The following is a 19,063-nucleotide window of genomic DNA, read 5'->3' on the forward strand; positions in this document are numbered from 1 at the left end:
TTTTTTCAACAGATTCTTTTCTTCTCCTGGGAGATTTGCCTCCTCCAATTGATCCTGGCAGCAACCTCTCACCTCTCTCCACTAAAAACACATACATACTCAGCAACTGATATTGTAGATGTATGGGGGTATCAGGAGAGACGACTGTTGGCCAAACTGTGGTTCTGCCGACAGCTGAATTGAATATGGCTCTTTTTCATTTCTTATCAGATGTTCCTAGTGGTTCATTTGAAGTTATTAGAGATTATCCTGAATTATTCCTCCCATTCAGGCCATAGAAAGATGTATGGGAATAAGTAAGACCATGCAGTTGATAAAACTAAACCTTTATTGAAAAAAAAGAGGGTGCAGAAGTGCCACTCAGAGCGCTCCACCCCTCCGTATCCCATTAGCTCTGCTCTTTCAGCGGGTGTGCTTTCTATGGATCTGTACGCCACACACTCAAAATGCCAAGTAGAGCCAATGAAAGCTGAAGGGGCAGAGCACTCTGAATGGCGTTTTTTGCAGCTTAATTTTTTTAAACAAAGGTTTAGTTACCGTAAGGCCTAATGCACACACCTATGTAGGCCATCCATTCCCATATCGTGGACCGCAAATAGCGGTCTGGAATGCACAGGCACCGTCCACGTGCACGCTGCTTGCGGATGTGGACCCATTGACTTGAATGGGTCTGCGATCTGGGGGGAAAAAAATTAGGACATGTTCAATTTTTTTTGCCGCGCAGAGGCATGGAGTGAAATCCCACGGATTTGTAGTGCTTCATTGGGCTTCCGATCCGTGCCTCTGCAGAAAAATAGAACATGTCAATGGGTCCGCATCGTGATACAGAGTGCAGATGGCTAGTGCCCGTATACTGCAGATCAACCATCTGCGGTTCGCAATACAGGCACGGACGGCCTACATTTGTGCGTTTAAAGGCCTTAAGAAGATGGTTACCTGGGTAGTATTGGACGTCTCGTCTTCTGCAGGAGGCCACACATCAGGACTTTCTTGCTTGGAATCCATTATGAATGAAGAGGTCCAACTCAGCGACTACTCTCCACCTCGGGATCTGAATACAGAGAGCTCATCTGTCTACAGTGTCTCCACTCATAAACAGTATGGTCAGTCTGAGTGACATGGCTGCAAGAAAGTACAATTCCGTGAAATCACCTACAATCAACATCTACAGACACACAACTTATAGTTAACATGCCCATCAGATCATTTCACTAGGCAAATAACAGACCTGCCATTAAAAGGGTTGTCCAGGTTCAGAGCTGAACCCGGACATCCCTCCATTTTCACCCCGGCAGCCCCCCTGACATGAGCATCGGAGCAGTTCATGCTCCGATGCTCTCCTTTGCCCTGCGTACCAGGGCTCTCCATGGGGCTGCCAGGAACCCCGGTGACGTCACCGGCACTGATGGGCGGGATTTAGCTCTGCCTTATCCAGTAAAACGGCTAGGGCAGAGCTAAAGCCCGCCCCACAGAGCCGGTGACATCACGGAACACACTGCCAGGCGGAAGTTACCGCCCGGCAGTGTGTTCTTGAAAACAAAAGAGCCCGTGCCCTGCGCGATTTAGCTCCGATGCTAGCTTCAGGGGGGCTGTCTGGGTGAAAATAAGGGTATGTCTGGGTTCAGCTCTGAACCCGGACAACCCCTTTAAAAGGGGTTGTCCAGCACCTGGATCTGAATACTTTTGCATGTATTATAAATGTTGTACAGCCACTGAGCTATTTATTAAAATCAGTCCGTATAGCGCCACCTGCTGTTTGATCTTTTTTCAATTTCTCTGTCCGCCTCACCGAGGTGGCAGCACGTTCTCAGATCCATTTTTCAACTGCCACCAGCTGTAGCAGAAAGGACACACACCCCTGAGCTGCCAGCTAGAAATTAAATCTAGCAGATCAACTGGAGCAATGAATGGGGAGATCTCTGGATCCATGTGAGGTACAGGGCTGGTTATAGCTTTGTTAGAAAGAGATTGTCACGTGCTGTGTGATGTCCAATTGTTTTATGCATTAATCATGGGATAACCCCTTTAAATGTTTGGGCAAGCTAAGACATTTAACGTAAGATGATGAAGCTGAAGGCCATTGTCAGACTTCATTCCCAGAGCGGAGTTTAATATAAGCTCTGCCGTAAGACTCCTCCAGCTCTTACCTACATGTTTGATCTAATCCCAGCGACGCACCGACCCGGCAGAATCTCATAACTTCATTTCCCTAATCCCACTAAACAACCGCAACTTTCCGACTGTTCCGCATTTTAATGAGCAGCCGGGGAGCTTCCAGCTGACAAGGGCTTTTGATGATATTGAGTGAAGACTTATTATTTTTAGACCTCAGCGTCTAACACGGTTCAGGATGAAAAGCTTGATATTTGATGAAATATTTGCAATCTCATTCCATAAGAGAGTCTCTGGTGCTGAGCAGAACTGCTCCATCTGCCGCGTTGATTCACTCGTTTGATGTTGATTGGTTCAGGACAGAACTGGATGCGCTTGTACCATCCAGCAGAGAAATCGGGGGTGCTGCAAATGGATCCCCAACTAACATAAGCTGGTGGGGCTATTGCAGCTGCTGAACGGGCCTCACGGACGTGAGCGGTCCGTGGTATCCGGGCCTGGCATCCTGCTGACAGCAGGAGCGCACAGCGTCATTGTTTGCTATGACGCCGTGCGCTTCATGCCGCCACTGCACTACAGTAATATACTGGTATAGATCATACGAGTGTATTACTGTAGTGCAGCGGCGGCATGAAGCGCACAGCGTCATAGCAACCAATGACGCCATGCGCTTCTGCTGTCAGCAGGATGCCAGGCCCGGATACCACGGACCGCTCACATCCGTGTGCATTCGGCCTTATTCACACAAGTGATTTCCATCAGTGATTGTGAGCCAAAACTGGTGAAAATCTTTCCATTATACTTGATCTCTGTGTAGGCCTCACTCCTGGTTTTCACTCGCTCGTGTGAAAGAGCCCTATGGATAAATGGACATGGTAGTGTCGTTTATGTGGCTTCCGCAGTATTTCTGCACCCAAATCTGCGTGTGTAAGGCTAGTTTCACACCTGCGGCTGCCTCCCTGGTAGCCTGTTCCGGAGATCACTGGATCCGGCTTTGCCTTATATTGCCACCTACCCGCCAGAACCCATTGACTATAATGGGGTCCAGCAGCGATCCGGCTGCTACCCAGCAAATAGGCAGAGAATCAGCCAGACAAAAACTGCTACACGCAGCGTTTTATGTCCAGCCGATTCCCACCATTTTCTGCTGGATCCGCAATGTGAAAATAGCACATTTTGCACATTTTCATTCAGATTTGCCCCAATCTCACCCTTTGCAATCTGCGCAAGCAATTTCCGTGCTGATTTCATAATCCATACCGCACCTCAATTCCTGCACTGTGTACATGAGATTTTAGACTCTCATCTACTTAGCTGTATTACTACTGTAGATCCTTGTGTAATATGCACTGTGTGCACGTGGACCAAACGTTCCATACGGTGAGCCACTGGATCAATCTGCTGCAAGCCCTTTAAAGGGTTTCTGTCACCCCATTAAACAGTTTTTGTTTTTTTTCATTAATAATAATCCCTATAGTGCGATCTCTTGATACATAATAAAATTAATCATTTTGATTCAGTAGATTTAGCTAAAAAACGATTTTTAAAATATGCTAATTACCTTGCTACCAGCAAGTAGGGCGGCTACTTGCTGGTAGCTGCCGCATCCTCCGTTCGTAATAACGCCCCCTCGGCATGCTGATTGACAGGGCCAGGGAAGGGAATCCTTCTCTGCTGGCGCTGTTCGAATTCGAAATCTCGCGCCTGCGCCGTACCTGGCCGGCGTCTTCTCTTCCGGGTGTATGCGATGACGTCATCGACGCAGGCGCATTGAGGATGGAGCGGTCGAGCAGAGCGGCCGCCTCTCAGTGCGCCTGCGCCGATTGAAGCCAGGTACGGCGCAGGCGCGAGATTTCGAATTCGAACAGCGCCAGCAGAGAAGGATTCCCTTCCCTGGCCCTGTCAATCAGCATGCCGAGGGGGCGTTATTACGAACGGAGGATGCGGCAGCTACCAGCAAGTAGCCGCCCTACTTGCTGGTAGCAAGGTAATTAGCATATTTTAAAAATCGTTTTTTAGCTAAATCTACTGAATCAAAATGATTAATTTTATTATGTATCAAGAGATCGCACTATAGGGATTATTATTAATGAAAAAAAAAAAAAAACTGTTTAATGGGGTGACAGAAACCCTTTAAGTCAGAAGCCCTTAGGCCCCCTGCACACGATCAGGATTGCGTGCGGATTTTCCGCGCGGATTTGCGTGCGGAAAATCCGCACCGTAGGTCATGTCCATTGTATTCTATGAGAATTTGAAATTCTCAATGCACACGATGCAGATTTTTTCCGCGCGGATTTTGACCTGCGGTGCGGATTTTAAAATCCGCGACATGTCAATTAATTTTATTTTTCCGGACCGGATTTTCTTCATTCACTTAGTGAAATCCGCATGCGGAAAATCCGCACTGAATCCGCACCAAATCCGCACGCAAATCCGCACCAATTAATGCGGATTGACCGCACAGATTTGCCTGCGAACACCTGCGGATTTCAGTGCGGATTCTCCGCACATGAATCCTGAACGTGTGCATGTACCCTTAGGGTGCAATAGATGCCAACATCTTCAGAAGGAGTTGCATAATTAGCACTTCCATAATAAGAGAGCAAATCCATCAGCACAATACAGAGCAGGCAGGACAAGAGCAATGTGTTCTGCTGCCTACACGGACAATGCAGCAAGGTAGAAATTCCAATGATACCATGTTTATGAGGAAATGGTCATTCATGCAATTGCCAAATACATAAGTAATATAAACCATGGAATACAGCGCTGGGGTTTGCTGCACCACACACACAGTCGTGCAGAGGTAAGGTGGCACCGCTGGATGCTGCAGCCTGGTATGTGGCTCCCTGGGTCATAGACATTACGAATAGCGCAGAGCAGGCGAAGAAGCAATAATCAGACAATTGTAGAAAAGCCAAATCCTGCAGGAGCCTCCCACGCAGAAACCGCCGCCTGCACCTGGGTGCCTGGATCAGTATCTGAGGAGAAGGGAGTAAAACTACTCAGCCATCCTTGCCAGATGAATGAGGCTGCATACCATATAGGCCATCAGCTTCTGATGTTCTGCTGCAGGACTTTTCTGGCATCGAAATGAAGCCAAGTGCCGGGGTATTGATTATTATGTACAGACAGAAAATATATTAATAAAACATCACGATGGGAAAAAATATACAGGTCCATGAAGAACATGAATGAAGCAAAGAACAAGGCTTGAGGTTTTCTAAACAGAAATCTCATTCACTTTGCTGGTACTTGTATTACGCCGAGGTTTTCCTGCGCAAGAATCTGCAACGTGCGCATTTACCCTAAAAAAGGTAAAACTGCTGTGCCAACACCCCGCTTAGCCCTGGTGAACATCATATGTGGCCCTCTGATCCCCATACAGATATGGCAGACTTCCACACAGACAGATTACTAATAAAGAATAATCCAGACAATCCCACAGAAATGCAGTCACATTCTTATAATCTGATGTACGACGGTCTCAATGTATTGAACAGGGGTATCCGCCAGAGCCATAAACCCTCACGCCTCACCCCATTTATAAGCACTGGCAGCTGCGGGGCTGATTCATTGCCAGGCCTTGCCAATGTGTTTATGTCCACGGTTTATCTTCACTAGGCGCTCCTGCCTGACTCGCTCATTTTCCTCCATTCGCCACGCTTCCATGCCTTCCCATAAATCCGGACAGGATTCCTACCATTCATTTCCTCACCGCTTACATTCTAGATGGGAGGAAAATGGCTGAGAGGGAGGAAGGAGCAGGCGGGACACAAATGGTGGCAGAACATAGACAAGGAGGACTTCGGGGCTCTCACATTTCCACCATGACACAGTGGTCCCCTAAAAGCATAACTGTATGACAAGCTACTTCTTCTGCCTTCTAGAATATACCCCAACTACCAGGAGAACGGCACCATTACAAATGTGTGACCGTTTTATAGCAAAGTATTGTCAAGGGGGCGCAGATTTCTGACACCTCCTCCAAACTGCAAGATGTTTTAGCTAGAGAGGAGTGGATTCTAATGAATTTAATTTGTTCAAAATCGGAGCCCCCCTGCTTATAGGGCTGCCATCCTCCCCCCTTGATTGACAGGGCCGAACATTTCGCCTGTTCCTGTCACTCTCACACCTGAAGAGATGCTCCCAGTATCGGCAAAAGCAGAGGATCTGCTGCTACCTGGGCAGCGGAGATACCGACTGTGTAGGTGCAGCCGGCGTCTGGGTTCCTGTCAATCAATGAGGGGGGTGCTGCTCCAGAAGGCTGATTTTGAAAGAATCCGATTCGCTCACCTCAGTTTTAACCATTTCCCTGCTAAGGACAGGTTTCATACAATCGTGCAGAGAGGCATTTCCGTACAGTATCGGACACATCTGAAGACTAAAAACACCACCTACTAAAGAAAAAAAATCTAGTAAATAAAAAAAATCCTGTGTCCAGCGTTTCATATTTGCCATAGAACTTCTGATAACAGCTGGAGCCGAGTTTGTAACGCACATAACACCATTAAAAACTAATGTGTGAAGGCTCCCTAACAATCACATTAATGTTAAAACCCTCCCCAGGTGGCTTAACCTGTCAAAGATGCTGCCTAGCTTGGTACTTAAAGAATCACTGTACTTTCACACAGTTAAGAAAGAATTATGTAATTAACACATTTCTAAATCACCTCATTAAAGGGATCTGTCACCTCCATATGGCCATATACAGCGCTTACATTGTCCTATAGCACACCTATACATGAATGTTATAGTACCTTTGTCTTTTTCTTAAAAAACTAACTAACTTTGATTCATATGCAAATGAGCACTCGCAAGTGTCCAGGGGCGGCGTTCACTGTGTTGGAGCCCAGGCTGCTCTGTCCGCTTTCCTATTCCCTTGCGTCATCCTTCGGTCCGGCCGAGATCCCGCGCACCGAGATGCCCATTGTGGGCACGGCATCGCTTTAACCACTGCACATGCGCCAGCGAATGGCGCAAGACATTTAACCACTGCACATGCGCCGTAGTTAAAGCGATGCCGTGCCCACAATAGGCATCGCAGTGCGCATGCCCCGGCGGGGCAGTGCGCAGGATCTCGGCAGGACTGAAGGATGACGCAAGGGAATAGGAGGGTGGGCTTAGGCAGAGGCTGGGACAGGGAAAACAATGAAAAAAGGCAGAGCACCCTGAGCTCCAACACAGTGAACGCCGCCCCTGGGCACTTCCGAGTGCTCATTTGCATGAGTTAAACTTTGTTTTTCAAGCTTCTGCAAGTGTAAAGAAAAAGGCACTATTACATTCATGTATAGGTGTGCTATAGGACAATGTAAGCACTGTATATGGCCATATGGAGGTGACAGACTCCCTTTAAAAAAAAAAAAAAAAAGACCTTTTGTAAAGTCATGGCCACTAGGGGTCTTGCTTCCACCTAATCTGCAGTCCACTGCATGTTGTTAGACTAGATCAGTGTTGGCAAACCTATGGCACAGGTGCCAGAGGCGGCACTCAGAGCCCTCTCTGTGGGCACCCGCACCCTGGAAAAAGTCTATGGTGTACCAATATGCCTTAGACTTTACCTGCCATTCATCAGCGCAGGGCGCACTATGAACAGCACAGGCAGCGCACTGAATGTAGGCAGGCTATTATAGCTAAATGATCAAGTACATGGAAGATATACCATATTGGTATGTAGTATTCAGGGTAAATCACTGTGTTTGCACTTTGCGATAAATAAGTGGGTTTTTGGGTTGCAGTTTGGGCACTCTGTCTCTAAAAGGTTCCCCTTCACTGGTCTAGATCCATCCCTAGTAACAGAGCCAGTTCACAGGACATGAGGGAGTGTGACGGTTAGCCGAGTCTGAGAGAAACACTGCCCCTACACAACTTTTGAAGAGCAGAAAGGTTCCTGTGTGTCTTAAGTCTGATCCCCCTTCCTAAGACATTAGGGAAGACCAAAAAGACCTGCTGCTTTACAATTATGATTCTACAATAAAGCACAGCTATTATTCACACTTTTTTGAAAACTCAGGTATTCTTTAAGATTTAAAGGGGTATTTCCATCACAGACAATGAGGGCATATCGCTAGGATATGCCATTGTCTGATAGTTGTGGGTCCCACCTCTGGGATCCGCACCTACAACAAGGATGGAGCAGGGAGAGATGTGGCTGGAGGACCCCGGATTTCCCGGGGTCCATCCACCACCAAGCGCTGCTCCCATAGAAGTGAATGGGAGCGCACCGCGCATGCGCGGCCCCTGCTCTCATTAATTTCTATGGCTATTTTCAGCGGCCCCATAGAAATGAATGGAGGGTAGCTGCGCATGCGCAGTTCACCTTCCGTTCATTACCCCACTCCGTTCTCATTGTAGGTGCAGGTCTCAGAGGTGGGACCCGCACCTATCAGACAATGGGGGCATATCCTAGTGATATGCCCCCATTGTCTGTGATGGGAATACCCCTTAAAAAAAAACTTCCACATTCAGCACTGACGACAGCATCTGAGGCAGAGATCGCAATGACGCTTGTAAAATCAATTTTTATGACTTATAAAGTGTCTCATGCGTAATGCAAGGGGGCGCTGGCGCCAGACACAGCCAATAATAAAGCTCCTTACAAGAAATGGTAGAATGCGCCAATGGTGAGTAAATAGCTTCTTGTTACTAACCCCTTAATGCAAAATGACATAACTGTACATCTTTTGTTAGGCTACTTTCACACTAGCGTTTTTCTTTTCCGGCACTGAGTTCCGTCATAGGGGCTCAATAACGGAAAAGAACTGATCAGTTTCATCCCCATGCATTCTGAATGGAGAAATCCATTCAGGATGCATCAGTATGTCTTCAGTTCAGTCACTGAACGGCGTTTTGGACGGAGGAAATATTGCAGCATGCTGCGGTATTATCTCTGTCCAAAATTCCGGATCAGTTGCCGGAATGCCAGATCCGGCATTAATTTACATTGAAATGTATTTGTGCTGGATCCGGTATTAAAAATGCTGGATCCGTCCTTCCGGTCTGCGCATGCACTGTTTTCGGCGGCCCCATAGAAATGAATAGAGGGCGGCTGCGCAGTGCACACTCCGTTTATTACCCTGCTCTGTGGAGGGCGGCTGCGCATACCGGTAAAAATGTGAAAAAAATATATAACGGATCCGTTCTTGCAATGCATTTGTAAGACGGATCCGCATCCGGGTCAGTCTACAAACGCTGTTCGTTTGCATGCAGATTTCCGAATCAGGCAGGCAGTTCCGGCAACGGAACTGCTTGCGGGATCACTCTGCCGCAAGTGTGAAATTAGCCTTAGTAATTCCGCTCCATACACCACAGGTTCCAACTGTGTAACATAGCTGACACCCAGCTGCAATGACCGGGATAACTATGATCACTGCCAGATGTTGTGGTCAATAGCGACCAGAGCATCTCCCCTGCTGTGAAACAGTGGGGCTCTGATCGATTGGTATGGCAGCCTGAGGCCTTGTGAAGGCTCCTACGGCTGCCATAGCAAATAGTCTATTAAAAGGGGTTGTGAACCCGGACATACCCTTTTTTTTTCACCCAGACAGCCCCCCTGAGGCTAGCACTAAACGCTAGGGCATGGGCTTTTTTGTTTTCAATAACACACTGCCGGGCGGTAACTTCCGCCCAGCAGTGTGTTCGGTGACGTCACCGGCTCTGAGGGGCGGGCTTTAGCTCTGCCCTAGCCGTTTTACTGGCTAGGGCAGAGCTAAATCCCGCCTATCAGTGCCGGTGACGTCACCGGGGTTCCTGTCAGCCCCATGGAGAGCCTCCTAAAAATGCCTTTGCCCTGTGCAATTTAGCGCAGGGCAAAGGAGAGCATCGGAGCATGAACTGCTCCGATGGTCATGTCAGGGGGGCTGCCGGGGTGGAAATGGAGGGATGTCCGGGTTCAGCTCTGAACCCGGACAACCCAATTAAGCTCTGCTGCAGACTCCAATAATCTACTATTGCAGTCTATGGTATCAATGCACAAAATGTTCAAATCCCCTAAGGGGACTACAATTCAAATAGAAAGGATTTTTTATATAAATTAAAAATTCTGTATAAAAACATAAACAATAATGAACTTAACTAGTATCACTGAATAAAAAGCGATCAAAAAGTGTCATGTTTCCCAAAATGGTACCAATAAAACTACTGCTCACCTGCAAAAAACGGAGTCTTCACAAAGTTGTGTAGATAGAAATATAAAAAAGTTATGGGTTTCAGAAAATGGTGATGCAAGGAAATTTTATGGTTTCCCAGTATAATTAGAGACCTCTTAAATGGGTTGTCCCATCTGGATAATTTATGGCATATCTGTAGGATAAATAAGGTAAATATCTTATAGGACTAGGTCCTAAAGGTGGGACCCACACCTATCTCCAGAACATGACTCTAAGGCCCCTTTCACACGGGCGAGTATTCCGCACGGATGCGATGCGTGAGTTGAACGCATTGCACCCGCACTGAATACCGACCCATTCATTTCTATGGGGCTGTGCACATGAGCAGTGATTTTCACACATCACTTGTGCGTTGCGTGAAAATCGCAGCATGCTCCTCTTTGTGCGGACACGGTGCGATTTTCACGCACGGTTGCTAGGAGACGATCGGGATGGAGACCCGATCATTATTATTTTCCCTTATAACATGGTTATAAGGGAAAATAATAGCATTCTGAATACAGAATGCATAGTAAAATAGCGCTGGAGGGGTTAAAAAATAAAAAAATAAAATTTAACTCACCTTAGTCCACTTGATCGCGCTGCTCGGCTTCTCGTCTGTCTCCTTTGTTGAACAGGACCTGTGGTGAGCATTCATTACAGGAACAGGACCTGTGGTGACGTCACTCCGGTCATCACATGATCCATCACATGATCTTTTACCATGGTGATGGATCATGTGATGACCGGAGTGCCGTCACCACAGGTCCTGTTCCTGTAATGAATGCTCACCACAGGTCCTGTTCAACAAAGGAGACAGACGAGAAGCCGAGCAGCGCGATCAAGTGGACTAAGGTGAGTTAAATTATTATTATGCGCTCATCACATGGTCCGTCACACGATCCATCACCATGGTGATGGATCGTGTGATGGACCATGTGATGAGCGCAGTGATGTCATCAAAGGTCTTATTCCTACTGCACAGCAAAGATGAAGACAGAAGAGAAGCCGGGCTGCGCGAACAAGTGGATTAAGGTGAGTTAAAAAAAAAAATTTCAACCCCTACAGCCCTACTGTACTATGCATTCTGTATTAAGAATGCTATTATTTTCCCTTATAACCATGTTATAAGGGAAAATAATAAAATCTACACAACACCTAACCCAAACCCGAACTTCTGTGAAGAAGTTCGGGTTTGGGTACCAAACATGCCGATTTTTCTCACACGCGTGCAAAACGCATTAAAATGTTTTGCACTCGCGCGGGGAAAATTTAAAAAAAAAAAATCAAGCATTTTCCCGCGACGCACCCACATCTTATCCGGCCAAAAACAGGACGCCCGTGTGAAAGAGGCCTAAGGGACCAAACAGATAATTAGATGTAGAGGAGTGATTCTCACTCCTTTTATTAATTAAAAAAAATAAACAAGGACCCCATCATATGTGATGCTCTGCAATTTATATTTAGATAACATGAAGGTTTATTGCGTAAGTCCAAATAGAAAGGTCTGTGATCCTCCTCCTCTCCTTCCGCACTTGTCCCTCCTCTACACGGGCTTAAGAGCTACAAATACAGTTTGACTGCTCTATTAAGGTTAAATCACAGCTAAAACTGTGATCACGGTCGTGTTTTAAGGCCAAGATTTCAATATTGCGGCCTGAAAAAGATCCTTCAGATGTGATCACTTATCCCCAAAATGTGAATAGGCGATAAGTGTTGTGTGTGTGCAGCCCCTTTAAGACCTATTGTAAAGTTACTTCATCTTGCTTTTTAAATAGATTGAATAAAACAAAAACACATTGGCCCTGATTTATCATACCTTCACGCCAGAACTCTGGGGTGAAAGGTCGACATAATAGGGCTTTTGCGACCTTTTGCACTCGCGCAAAACGTAAGCGATTGTGCAAAATTTTCAAACTTTTTTGAACCACTCCAGTTGTGTAATATGGGTGGAAAAGTGGGTGAGTTTTACTCCAGATTTATAATTGATACTTTTTTTCTTCTTTTTTAAAGTCGCACTCTCACTCCATAAGGAGGGTGGAGTAGAGAAATTGGAGGAGCTTCTCTAGACAAAAGTGTGAGGTCTAATGAGGAGATACATTTATCAAGTAACAGGAGACATGTAGCAAAACTGGCTTCAAATTTCCCCCTCATGATAAATCCCCCATTGGCTGCAAAAGTGGACCGTCCCTTTGAATTTCTAATTTGACAGACGGAAATTTTATTTTTTAATGCTCTTGAAGAAAGACTCAAGATGACGAATTAGAGATTTCCTCTCACATAATCATGTTCTAGATGAACATCCAGGTCCAGAGCACAGTGCCAGAAAAGTTGTTGCTCATTGTTTTCAAAGGCTCATAGGGAAAGAATTATTACTATTGGTGGGACCTTTGGGAGAATTATTACTGTGGGGGTCACCCTGGCACAGTATCAGCTTAGCACAATTATTTATGCGGACACTATGTTGATCGCATTATTCTTCTCATGAACATTATTTGCTGGATGCAATTATTCTTGAGGGCACCGTGTGGCAATAATTATTAAAGGAGGCACTATCTGTGTGGTACTAGAATTTACACAGGGCTATCTGTTTTGGAGTCTAGTATTGGGAGCATAGCAGGAACAGTATTTGGGTGGCAGGATGGGATGTTCAGTTGGTGGGGAGGATGATGGAAAAGTAGGAAACTAAGATGCCTGTGTGGGAAACTCGGCAGAGATTGGTCATGGCTGAAAGAAGACATCATGGCAGTCTGATCTGAATGGAGAAGATGAGGAAAGAACATCTACGGCCTCTTGCACACAACCGTATGCATTTTGCGGTCCGCGAAAACTGGATCCACAAAAAATATGGATGACATCCGTGTGCATTCTGTATTTTGCGGAACGGAACAGCTGGCCCTTCATCGAACAGTACTATCCTTGTCCGTAATGGGGACAATAATAGGACATGTTCTATTTTTTTGCAGAACGGAAATACGGCCATACGGAAACGGAATGCACACAGAGTAACTTCCGTTTTTTTGCGGACCCATTGAAGTGAATGGTTCCGCATACAGTCCACAAAAAAAATGGAATGGACACGGAGAGAAAATACATTCGTGTGCAAGAGGCCTAGATCAGAGGAGACATCAATGGATGTAATAGGTATGTAGTGCTGTCTTCTCCTGTATGCTTGGTAGTGCAGAATGTAATTTATATAGCAATAGTCATCCATCATGGGTCCTAATGTGGAGTCTTGTCATTTTGACAATAAGATTAGTGCTGCATGCAGAGCAGCCTGCTGGATCCTCTACTTCACCGCAATGCAATGAGATTTCCGGCATAAATTCTGGGTTTCGGCCAGACAAAAAAAGTTGCATGCACCTTTTCTTTTTATTTTTGGCAGGCTGACAGCTGGCATCTGCACCAGATCTCTGAAATGGATGTGTTAATGCAGCCTAAGAACTTATCATTTATAAAGAACGCAGCACAAACGCAAGTAGCTAAAATACACTATTTTGCTGCAAAACGTGGCATGGAGTTATGTAAACTATTACAGGTTTTGTCTGATTAGACACTGGGTCTTGCCACAGAAAGGTGGTGTCCTGTAAAAAAAAAAAAGGCTCTCAGAGGCTACTTTTGGGTAGTGTACCAGGAGATCGCTGCCAGTATTTCTGAGTTGACCACATAAGGAGCATGGAGGGGGAGGGGATATCATCCACCTGCTGGACACAGATAGTCCTCAGCAATTTGCTAGTCATTATGTGTCTTAAACATTGCCAGAGCACAACACATTGTCTGATTTTTAAAGCAATGTTTCCAAAAGAAACTGTACACCCCCCTATATTGGGTTCATTTACAAGGTTTTTTTTTTTTTTAATCATAAGCTTCAACTGTGCAAGCCATGCAGCTGAAATTGTGCAGATTGTGTCAAAAATGTTCCCTGTAACTGCCTCATTCACAGCTGCCAGTGAAAGATTCAGAGCATCTCTTCCTAATGATCCATGAAACACGGATGGCATCTGTGGTTTTCACGGACCCTTAGGTTACAATGGGCGTGATGGATCCGTGAACACGGAGAAAATGGTGAATGCATCCGTGCTAAGACCATGGACCACGGTAAAACAATGGGTACGTGTGCTGTACGTGGAACACTGATGTGCGAATGAGGCTGTAGGCTGGGTTTTCACATTCAGGTTTCTTTTAATATAGTTTTTGCAGACAAAGCCAGATGTAGATTCAAAATGAGAAGATTGATTGGCATAAATTGTGCCAAGCCGTGGCGCAATGTGGCACAACTAGAGAAAGTTCCAGTGCCTAGTCTGAAAAAGGGTTGTGGCTTCATGGAGAAAGAAACGTGGTATAAAATGTGACACTTTGCGCTAAAATTGCGCAATTCTGGTGTGAAATTCGGTCTCGACATAAGCCAAACAGTTGGCATAGAGTCAGAGAAAAGTGTCTGTCCCTGCACCACATTCATCATCCAGCCTGAGCCCCTGTGATGAATCTGCTGCAGGTCTAGACAGCCGGTCTAAAGCCTGTATTAGACAGACAGATCAGCAAGTGATTGTCGGGAAGGAAGAGTTCCCTCCCGGCAATCACTAGCTAACGGAGGAGACTGCTGCTATGCAGTGATCTCCTCCACTGTATGGCGAGGAGCGGACGCTATGCCATCTCTTGTCCCCATACTGTCTAGTGGTTTGCCGGCAGCAGATCACTATTAGAAAGTACAATCTGCCGCCGGCAAATGCTGATTTTTAAGCAGTATTACACTGCGAGAAGATCGCTAACAAGCGTTCATGTGGACGCTCATTAGCGATTATCGGCCGAAAAATCGACGAGTGTAATACAGGCTTAAGTTTAGGCCATCTTTAGGATTAGTAAATCTTTCCCTTAGTCTTTCCTTTATGTGTCCTCTGTTTGTGATCCGTTCCTGGCTTTAGCTTCAAAAACTGCATCAAAAAGCCTGAACATGGAAATTCAACCTAATAAAACAAAAAGGGACACATCAATAATGCAGTATGTAAGAAAAAGGTAGAACCATTGTGAACACGGAGTTGCAGTTGGTCATGTAGAATTACTCTACGGCCTCATGCACACAAACGTATTTTCTTTCCGTGTCCGTTGCGTTTTTTTGAAGTTACTCCGTGTGCATCCCGTTTCCGTTCTGCAAAAAAATAGAACATGTCCTATTATTGTCCGCATTACGGACAAGGATAGGACTGTTCTTTTAGGGGTCAGCTGTTCCGTTCCGCAAAATACGTAATGCACACGGACGTCATCCGTATTTTTTGTGGATCCGTTTTTGCGGACCGCAAAATACATACGGTCGTGTGCATGAGACCTAAATTGTATGCATACTTTAGTGATCCTGCACCGATCTTTAGCGCCCCTTCACACAGCTCAATTGAGCAGACGACTGTCAGGAAGAAAGTGTTTCCTCCCACACAATCACTTGCTCGTCAGTGGAGGAGAAAGCTGTATATCCATGCAGCGATCTCCTACACAGTATGGGGAGAAGCCCCCTGTAATGTATTGGATAACACTGACAGCATTATGTCAGTGTTATCCAATACATTCCAGAACTGCAAGGGTTACATAGCATCATAAATCAATATAATCCTATGCGACCCCGGCAGTGCTGGGAGGTCAGGAGCGTGACACTCGCTCGTGTGAAACCAGCCTTACACCAGCAGGTAATCACTAACAAGCGTTTCTACAATGTCCGGGCTGTGCCCTCTCCACCTTGATTGACAGCGCCAGGCGTGATGATGTTTTCAATGCCTGGCCCTATCAAAGTGCAGAGACAGCAGAGCCTCTAGGTGTAACGGCAACGCCCCCGTTGCTCCTAGAGGCTCATTTGCATATATTAAACCATCCTTTTTCTCAGCAATGCGAACATGAACATGGGACCAACACTGATGCCTTTTAATATTCAATTGGTGAGGGTCTGTCATGCAGCCCCCCCACCGATCAGCTGTTCCCTGCAGCCTCCAGCACTGTGAATGGAAAATGAAGCACAGCGCCGTTCTTAGTGCAGTGGTCATGCTGGGTTACTGCAGCTCAGCTTCTATTCACTTCAATGGGATTCGGACTGCAGTTTCCTAACTTTGAACATAGCGGTGGTTCCTGTTCCATTCACAGTGCCAGAGTCTGCAGGGAACAGCTAATCGGTGGGCTGCAGCGTGTCGGACCCTCACCAATTCTATATTAATGATCTATTTTGAGGATACGTCATCAACATCAGGAGCCTGAAAAAAGTGTAGAATCTAAAACGGGTTACTAGGGACATGCTGCTTGACACCCATAGCAACCTGGCTGTCAAATCTGCCGTTTTCATGAAGAGGCTGAAAAATCGATGGACAATGGGGGATATTTATCAAAACAGATGCAAAGGAAAAGTGGCTTAGTTGCCAATAGCAACCACTCTGCTAGAACCTTTCATCTTCCTAATGAAATCTGAAAATGAAAGAATTCTGATTGGTTGCTAGGGGCAACAAAGGCTTAGAACACATTACGTTTTTGTCATACATTTAACGCACATAAAAAAGTATACATTAACGGATGCCTCAGAAAGATGCCATTTTAAAAATACGTTTTTTTCAGCACATCACAGGCGTCCGTTTACATAAAGGGTTTATTTGTGTACTTTAAACGCGTTTGTTTTCCTTTGCACCAACTTTGATAGGTCTCTCCCCCAGTGACTCCATATATATGGGACCTATAAACCAGCGCGCGCCATAAATGTGCTGCACACCCCCGACCGGCTTCTCGAGCAGTCCCAGGACCGGTAGTGTTATATGGGGCCACTGATGACTCAAGAGGGCCCCCGGTTTTATATTCTACAGATCACAGGACAAGACGCATAGGGCCCTTATACATGATACAGATCACAGGGTGGCACACAAGGCCCGCTATGTAATATACAGATCACAGGGTGGCACAAAGGGCCCCTCATATATTAAACAACTCACAGGGCCCCTTATACAAATTACTGGGTGATGCACAGGGCCCCTTACATAGTCAACAGATCAGATTGACACATGGGGCCCCTTATGTTTTTGGGGGGCACCAAGGTTATACATGGACACCTAATACACAGCCCACACACTGACACATAGGGGACCAGGATGAGACCCGGCTGAGGCGGCCAGGTACAGTCTTTGGGCCCCATGTTGATACATAGGGGCTCAGGTATCACGTTATGCTCGCACCAGGGCCCCGCCGTTATGTTCCATGCTGTTCCGGGGACTGCTAAGCAGCTCCTAACTAGATGAATGCGGCGGGAAGGCTCTGAGAGCGGTGAGGCAGCGGTCAGCCCCATCCTTTGGGTGGTGGGGGGGACCTGGGGGGTTAGGGTCGTCCACCGCCCCAACTGCACCTCAACCAGCAATGAACCCGTCCTGTATATGCCCGGACCTGTACAGGCCAGACAGCCCTAGAACTCTCCCTTCTCTTTTCTATAGCCCTGGTCCCCAAGTCCCCAGATTCCCCGCAGCTCCCCCCGGCCGGTGCGGGTAAGATGCGGCGTCCCATCAGCTCTAAGGGGGCGGGGGATGGACTATACCACAACGCGCTGGTCGGCGGGGCGACCTCGGGCGAGAGGCCTACACCACACGGGTCTGGCGGGGCTCTGCCAGGACCAGTGACACCCATCACGGCTACCAGCTATTGCCGAACCACAACCGAAGCGCAAACAGCCTTGGGGTAAAGGGGAAGGAAGCTGTGTCGCCATTTTGGGTGGGACTAAAACGACAACAACCCCGGCTCCAGCCCACAGCACCGAGCGGGACGAGGAGGAAACCAATACCAGCTGAAACGTGCCCGACAAGCTGCCAGCCGCTTATATCCCCTCCCCGACCTACCTCGGGGTATCTGAGGGCCCATGGCGCCCGGTCCGCCCCGCTTCAGCCATTACATTTCTTAATTTAAATGAAAATTCCCAACCCGTTCTTACCTCAGAATGGTAGCTGCAGAGATGGTGTCTTTCCCCGCATTAGCATAATCTGCCTAGCAACCACAGAATATCGACTACTGATTGGTTCGCTCCCTCTGTAGGAAGTAATAAGGTTTTGTGGGTTTATGAAGACTGTGAATATGATGTGAGAGTGCCCTTGATCCATGACAGTATTAATATTAACCGGGTAGTGGGGTTATCGGGGATTTTCCACTTCTAAATATATTCTTCAGCTCAAGTAGAGAAAGGGATCGGCGACCAATCAGAGAGAGCGTCACTTGTGCACATACATTAGACCTTCAGGCAGTGCGCCCCTAGAGGGCACTAGTGGAACTGCAGGATGTGGGGAAAAAACAATGGAGCTCATAAGAGCAGATGATAAGGGCCACACTGGGTGAATGTGGTAATGTAAAGCTAATGGGCCCAATCTGTACCAGGGCCCTCCACCTACCATGTGCCATTTACAATACTGGTGTGCCTGCTACCTGTGCTCTCCTTGTAATGCCTGAATGCAGGTATAACCTCTGAGCCACCATTTATAGCAATGTAGTGAAAATAGGGTACAACCCATCTGATAGAGAAGGCTCAGCCCCCTCTGGTCTTTTGAATATAATCAGATTACAGGCCTGCTTCCATGTAACACGGCTGAGCCCTGCCTGCCCCCCCCCCCCCCACCCCACCATTTGTATGCCTGATTGGCTCGGAAGGACAAGCTTTCTGTTATTTTTCTGCATGAAATACTCATTCCAAGTGAAGATGCTGTGAAACGCCAAAGCAGTACATCTCGCATTTTTCTTAGAGGACATCTGTCAGCAGATCTGTACCTATGACACTGGCTGACCTGTTACATGTGCGCTTGGCAGCTGAC

At 46.7% G+C, this 19,063-nt stretch overlaps 1 protein-coding gene across 3 annotated transcripts in view; it reads right to left on the reverse strand.

Annotated features, from left to right (window-relative positions):
* The window catches only part of PRDM10 (PR/SET domain 10), a 58,562-nt gene extending 39,816 nt beyond the window's left edge, over positions 1-18,746 (reverse strand). For 2 of the 3 annotated variants that reach the window (XM_040432016.1, XM_040432002.1), the window contains exons 1-2: positions 18,196-18,746; positions 937-1,122 (exon numbers count right to left, since the gene is read on the reverse strand). In XM_040432016.1, the coding sequence (XP_040287950.1) occupies positions 937-1,005 (69 nt within the window). In that variant the 5' untranslated portion in view covers positions 1,006-1,122; positions 18,196-18,746. Of the gene's footprint in view, positions 1-936; positions 1,123-18,103 lie in introns of all 3 variants that reach the window. The other variant, XM_040432011.1, reaches the window with a different exon arrangement.
* Positions 18,747-19,063: the final 317 nt, after the last annotated feature.

The sequence above is a fragment of the Bufo bufo genome, chromosome 1 (genome assembly GCF_905171765.1).
Source record: "Bufo bufo chromosome 1, aBufBuf1.1, whole genome shotgun sequence".
In the NCBI taxonomy this organism is placed as follows: Eukaryota; Metazoa; Chordata; class Amphibia; order Anura; family Bufonidae; genus Bufo; species Bufo bufo.